The sequence below is a fragment of the Podarcis raffonei genome, chromosome 2 (assembly GCF_027172205.1).
Source record: "Podarcis raffonei isolate rPodRaf1 chromosome 2, rPodRaf1.pri, whole genome shotgun sequence".
In the NCBI taxonomy this organism is placed as follows: domain Eukaryota; kingdom Metazoa; phylum Chordata; class Lepidosauria; order Squamata; family Lacertidae; genus Podarcis; species Podarcis raffonei.
In genome coordinates, this window is record NC_070603.1 from 122,058,717 (window position 1) to 122,065,802 (window position 7,086).

The 7,086-nt window shown below is 44.9% G+C and overlaps 1 protein-coding gene across 1 annotated transcript in view; it reads left to right on the forward strand.

The window, feature by feature from the left end:
• The first annotated feature begins 2,559 nt into the window (after positions 1 to 2,559).
• LOC128409494 (vomeronasal type-2 receptor 26-like) overlaps positions 2,560 to 7,086 on the forward strand; it is a 10,156-nt gene continuing 5,629 nt past the window's right edge. Inside the window, exons 1-3 of the mRNA XM_053380021.1 lie at positions 2,560 to 3,150; positions 4,328 to 5,122; positions 6,936 to 7,086. The exon at positions 6,936 to 7,086 is cut by the window's right edge and continues 77 nt beyond it. Coding sequence (XP_053235996.1) covers positions 2,833 to 3,150; positions 4,328 to 5,122; positions 6,936 to 7,086 — 1,264 coding nt within the window. The 5' untranslated portion in view covers positions 2,560 to 2,832. The remainder of the gene's footprint in view (positions 3,151 to 4,327; positions 5,123 to 6,935) is intronic.

Below are 7,086 nucleotides of genomic sequence, written 5' to 3' on the forward strand. Positions count from 1 at the left end.
TCCAAGAATTGACAGCCGCAGCAGTGGAGAAAAAGAAAGTGAGGTTTATTGCTGAGCAATAATTGACCCAGTGGAATCCTTTCCAAAAGACTGGGTCCCGAGCCCTATCGCCCAGGGCCTTTTATACCTGAGTACATACCATCACAGATCATGACATAATAGGATACAATTGCAAATGGCAGCAAAATAAGCTAATGAGCGCATGCAAGCCTTGCTCCTGACCGTACAAAGAGTTCTCTCCCAACTTCTGCTGTTTGGTTTGAACACCAGTCCGACCTTTCCCCCAGATTTTATGGTAAGAAATAGAAACTTAAGGCAAAAAGGAACTTTTAACAGTTACTCCCATGCGGCCATCTGCTCCTGGGACATTCTGTGGTTAGCACCTTCCTGTTTCACTGCTCAGACCTTGTCTGGACAAGGGGGGAAATGTGCCAGCACATCAGATTTATCGCTTCCCTTCTTGTTCAGTGAGATAGGGAGAGAACAAGGAGGTACTGGGACCAAGTTCACCTTGCAGATTTAAGCAATTTGCTTTTAAGCTAAGCAGAAGCTTTCATGATTCAAACATGGATTATAAAATCATTGTAAAAATATCTGGTTATATATGGATATATATGAATATGTTGATAACTGATAACTGATTATATGAAGAGCATAAGGGTAAAATTCCTCCAGGTCCTGCTTCAGTGCTTCAGGTTAAGAACAGTTTCAGGTTAAGAACGGACCTCCGGAACGAATTAAGTACTTAAACTGAGGTACCACTGTACTATGATAACAGATTAAAAAAAGAACTAGGCTATTCCCTGCCCCCAGCATAATTTTAATATAAAGGAGTAAAAAACAACAACAATGCTTCTGGCTTTCAAACAATGTAATCCAAGACAGGCTAAAGTGGTTTGTCTTTAGTTAAACTGCATGTAACTGCCTAGTAAAATATTCCTGAGTCTGTTTTGATTGCAGCTGTAGGGACTGCCTTCTACCAGGTAAGAGCCCTTGGTCTATATCACCTGTGACAGTCTACTCTCACTGGCAGAAACTGTTTGGGGTCTCCCACAGTTGTAATCTTTTACATCTCCTTCCACCCAGTTCTTTTTAAGTGGAAGTGCTGACACCTTCTGCATGAAAAACTTGTGCTTTGCCACTGAGGGTCCCTCCAAATGGGTGCATTCTGCAACATGTCACTGATACAGTATTAGTGCCTCTCTAATGATGTTGCGTGGGACGCGGGTGGTGCTGTGGGTTAAACCACAGAGCCTAGGGCTTGCCGATCAGAAGGTCGGCAGTTCAAATCCCCATGACGTGGTGAGCTCCCGTTGCTCAGTCCCTGCTCCTGCCAACCTAGAAGTTCGAAAGCACATCAGAGTGCAAGTAGATAAATAGGTACCGCTCTGGCGGGAAGGTAAACAGCGCTTCTGTGCACTGCTCTGGTTCCCCAGAAGCGGCTTAGTCATGCTGGCCACATGACCCGGAAGCTGTATGCCGGCTCCCTCGGCCAGTAAAGCGAGATGAGCGCCACGACTCCAGAGTTGGTCACGACTGGACCTAATGGTCAGGGATCCCTTTACCTTTAATGATGTTACATTATTGCCATCATACCTGAAGGAGCGTCTCCACCCCCACCGTTCTGCCTGGACACTGAGGTCCAGCTTCGAGGGCCTTCTGGCGGTTCCCTCCCTGCGAGAAGTGAGGTTACAGGGAACCAGGCAGAGGGCCTTCTTGGTAGTGGCACCGCCCTGTGGAACGCCCTCCCATCAGATATCAAGGAAATAAACAACTACCTGACTTTTAGAAGACATCTGAAGGCAGCCCTGTTTAGGGAAATTTTTAATGTTTGATGTATTTATCATGTTTTTAATATTCTATTGGGAGCCACCCAGAGCGGCTGGGGAAACCCAGCTAGATGGGCGGGGTATGTATGTTTGTATAAATACCGTATTTTTCGCTCTATAGGATGCACTTTTCCCCCTCCAAAAATGAAGGGGAAATGTGTGTGCGTCCTATGGAGCGAATGCAGGCTTTCGCTGAAGCCTGGAGAGGGAGAGGGGTCGGTGCGCACCGACCCCTCTCGCTCCCCGGGCTTCAGGCAGCTATCCGCAAACCTTCGGAGCGTGCCCCCAGCCCCTGCAAGCTCTGGGAGCGGTGGCAAGGCTGCGCACAACCTTGCCGCTGCTCCCGGACCTGTTCTGGAGGCTGGGGTCAGGGGAAGCTCGGGTTTCCCCCGCCCCAGCCCCGCGGCTAAAAACGAAGCCAAGACAGCGAGTGGGATCCATCCCGGCTGGAGAGGTTGTGTGTGGCTAAAGAGGAAGCCAAGACAGCCAGCGGGATGGATCCGGCTCGCTGTCTTGGCTTCTTTGCTCTTTGGGGCTGGGGGGGGGAATAATTCCCCCCCTTTATTTCCCGCCCTAAAAACTAGGTGCGCCCTATGGTCCGGTGCGCCCTATGGAGCGAAAAATACGGTAAATATCATCATCATCATCATTATCATTATTAATATTATTATCTCGATGGGACCCTTGCACTATATCATCAAATGTGAGATTAATAACACACACACACACACACACGATTTGTGGCAAGCACGTTACAGGGTTTCAGCAGGAAGTGACAGGACATGCAGTGATTGGAATGGAAGCAGTATGTGTTCCCCCAAAAACGTTACCAGTCACAAGCAGTATTGAAGGGCATTACGTACCAATATAAAGCTATAGGGCTTCTGACTCTGATGGATCATGAGTATCATTCTAAGATTAATCTCAAGAGGTTTCCAATCGCCTGGAAATACCCTTCAAGTTGCAGAATAAGGAATAGTTTCGTTAAAGAGAGGGTAATACTATGATGCCATATATGCTTCCTTGCAGAAGACGGGAAACAAATTTACTCGACAATCTGGCATTCCTTTTTGCCATTCATGAGATCAACCAGGATCCCAGGATCTTGCCCAACATCACCCTGGGTTACAACATCTTTGAGAACTATTACAATGCAAGAATCACATACGATGCCATGGCAGACCTATTATCTACTGGGAATGCAAATATTCCAAACTACAGGTGTGGAAGGCAGAATGACCTGCTGGCTGTCCTTGAAGGGGCTGACTCTGAGCTATCTGTCCATATTTCAAACATGTTGGGCATCTACAAAATTCCACAGGTGTGAATTGTGTTACATTTTGCTTTAAAAGGCCCTTGGCTGTAAAGGAGATAAAACTTCTGCTAACCTCTCTCTCTCTCTCTCTCTCTCTCTCTCTCTCTCTCTCTGTGTGTGTGTGTGTGTGTTAAAGTATTCTACCAGTTTATAGGTTGTGTTGAATTTCCCTCCCCTCACAATATTGAGGTACAGGAGCTGTTAAGTCTTCTTTATCAACTCAAATATGCACCAGTGTGGACTAATGAGAGTAAATTCAAAATGATAATATGTGGACAAGGGAGAAAACAGCCACACTTTGTCTGATGTGAAGATCTTGCCTTCTATCCTTGCAGTGTAATAATAATAATAATAATAATAATAATAATAATAATAATAATTTTTTATTCAAAATTATAACAAGCCATATTATCCAAAAACATATCATCCTTGTTTGTTCCCCCATTTTTCCTCCCTCCCCCCCCCACAAAACCCCCACCCCACCGCCCGACTTCCCTCAGTTCCAGTTTTTGGTTTCTCTAAGAATGCTGTTTTCTGCATGTTACAAAGTTGTATAGATCCTCAAACTATTTAGCTGTTTATTATCAATAAAAAGTTTGTGAAAGTTTATTCAAAACCTGCCAAGGAGTCCAGTTCGCTTTGTTGCGTCTTCAGATACTTTGTAAAGGGAATAATAATAATAATAATAATAATAATAATAATAATAATAATAATATATTATTTATACCACGCCCATCTGGCTGGGTTTCCCTGGCCACTCTGGGCGGCTTCCAACAGAACACTAAAATACAATAACCTATTAAACATTAAAAGCTTCCCTAAAAAGGGCTGCCTTCAGATGTCTTCTAAAAGTTTGGTAGTTATTTTTCTCTTTGACATCTGGTGGGAGGGCATTCCACAGGGCGGGTGCCACTACCGAGAAGGCCCCCTTCCTGGTTCCCTGTAACTTGGCTTCTCGTAGCGAGGGAACCGCCAGAAGGCCCTCGGTGCTGGACCTCAGTGTCCGGACAGAATGATGGAGGTGGAGACGCTCCTTCAGGTATACTTCAGGTATATGAATATGAAGTATTCATTCACCCTAATCACATGCACTCTTCAGTTTATTAGTAAGTTTAGGTCAACAGGTTTCTGAGTTTTGTCCTGAAAACAAAGCGAAACATTCATCTCTTACGTTCCTTACCAGGTTAGTTACAGTTTTGTCTCCCATGACCGCAATGATAAAACTCAGTTCCCTTTTTTCTACCGGATGCTCCCAAAAGATGAATACCAATACACAGGGATTGTCAAGTTGCTCCTGCATTTCAGATGGACGTGGGTCAGTCTCTTTGCCCCAGAAAATGACAACGGAGAAAAGTTCCTGAGTGCCTTGACACCTATACTTGCCTCAAATGATATTTGTGTTGCCGTCTCACAGAGATTCCCAGAACTGATTGTGCCTGACTTGTCAATGACCCTTGATTCAGCTCTCCCATGGAAAGAAGTCAACGTATTTGTTTACTATGCAGAAATCCGCTCTTTCTACAATGGGATATACCTCATAAATATAATACTCAAACTGTTTATACAGCCTATTGACGGGAAGGTTTGGATCACAACAGCTTTGTGGGACCTCACCTCAACATTGTCTGACAGCAAGTTTCTCTTCCAGCACAGCCACTGGTTTTTTTCCTTCTTAATCCAGACGAAGTATATTCCAAAACATGACAATTTCAAGCTGAGTCACGTCGCTCCTTACTTGAAGAAGGCCTTCCATTGTTTCTTTAAGAAGCATGTGTTGTCTGGGAAAGAACGGGAAAGATGTGAACAGAAATTGCCCCTGGATATGCTCGCACCAGCTCTCTCCCAAGACAACTACAATGCTTACAGGAGTATCCATGCCCTGGCGCATGCCTTAAATGCTGCATATTCGTCCAGATTCAAGCGGGTGATGTTGGTTGAAGGAAGCAAGGTGGGACTTCAGAAGCTGCAAGCATGGCAGGTATGACCTTTTATCTCCACTGAAAACGATAAAATTGCTCCAATATGGAACTATGGAGTTTGGAATCGTAGTGTTGGGAGGAGGTTGTAGGTCTCTTGCACTTTGGAGGAAACTCAGGCTGAGAGCATTCCCCACAGATGGTGGTCCAGTCTCAGCTTGAAGAGCTCCAGCAAGGGAGAGCCAGCAGTTGTAATATACAATTACAGGTTCACACCTGTGTGCATGACAGGGCTAACCTGGGCCCTCAGCCCGTTAGCAGAGTGAGTGTGGCTTTTCAGGCTCTCAGCAGACTCTGCTTCCCCCTTTCTCAGTCTCTTTTGTCTTTGTGCTTCCTGGATCGAGAAGGAGCCATGTGGACATGGCTACTTGTAAATGGACGGAATCTCTCTAAAGTGAGATTTTATAGCCCGCATCTTTGCTAACCCAAGTATTGCATGATCCGTTTGTAAGGAATAATAATGAATAATAAATTTATTATTTATACCCCACCCATCTGGCAGGAAACAAAGTGCTTTCCTTTTAGTTGTTTGGAACCTTTCTCACCTTCATTTTACTGCCAGTAGCTTCAAGAAACCCTAGGAGTAAAATATCCACCTAATTGCAAAGCTAGGTCTCTGTGATTTATTCTATCCTAGGTTTTTGTGTGGGGATTTGTTTAAAGGTGGATGGGGGCAGATGTAAATCTAACCATGTTTTAATATGCTTACAGCTATCACCACTGTGCTAACTCTGCTATGAGAGAGTAATAATCTTTCATACCCCTCTCTTAAGCTCCTCCTAATGTTCAACCAAACTTCCCTCTGCGTAACTATAGTCCTGCTCTTTGGGTATGCCTTATCAATTACCTCATCACTGTGGAGAAAGATACCTGTGTCACATCTCCACCATGCCCACTCATAGGCAAAGGCTCTTTATACCTCTCCTCTGTTCATAATATAAGGGAAGCTGGGTGTCTGTCAGGCTTCAGGGAATTGGCTTTCTCCCCCCCTTTGGCAGTAAATAAGCAGAACAAAGGGAGAGGAGTCTTCTTACCAGTTAGAAGCTTTACTGATCACAGCAAGAGAACAAAGAATCCATTTCCTAGGAATGAAGGTGCTCCCAATTAAGCTTTCCACCCACTTCCTCCCTAGTCACCCATGTCACTACCGCGCCTTGTAACCTGATCCCACAACCACTGTGCTTTCTCTGCTGCCACCTTATCTGCTCTTCTTGACCTTGGGCTGAGTGGATGAACGCTTTCTAGAGAAAGTGAGTCTGTTAACTCTCTCTCTCCCAGTGCTTCTCCTTCTAGCTGTTCCCTATCCAGTACTTCCCAGCTTCTGCCTTCTGAACTATGTCCCTCTGCAGACCACTGTTTCAAATCTATACTGTCCTCCTGCTCATGGAAAGATTCAGGATCCTGATCAGGAGCAAGGGGGGGGGGAGGCTCCCCCATTCCTCCTCAGTACAGCCCTCCTCAGCACGGTTCCTGACAGTGTCCACTTTTGGCACCCAATGAAATGTTGGCAAGTTTAAGCATTCATGTTCTGCATAAGAGAGGCCTGGCCTGTACAAACAGGAAGAGTCTTGTGTAAACTTTTGTGGGGATATTTACAGAGATATTTAATTAGGTATCATAGGAAGTATTAGTAAACACCCATGGGTGCCAATGATTTGAATGTCAGCCTTTCCCAAAATGCCAAAGCAGAATGTAGGGATTCAAAAATGGACTGCGGGCTGTTGTTGTAATAGATGCATATAAGCAAAACTAAAGATGGAGTACAATTCCAGAAGGATAGGACACTCACTTCTCATTTTCTCTCTGTCATTCTAGTTTCACCATTTTCTGAGAAGCTTTGGATCTTACAATACTTCCCTGGATGGAGTGTACTTGGATGGAGATGGGGAACTGTCAGCCAATTTCGATATTTTGAACTGGGTTGTGTGGCCCAACACTTCAGTAGCTTCACAGAGAATTGGGAGTC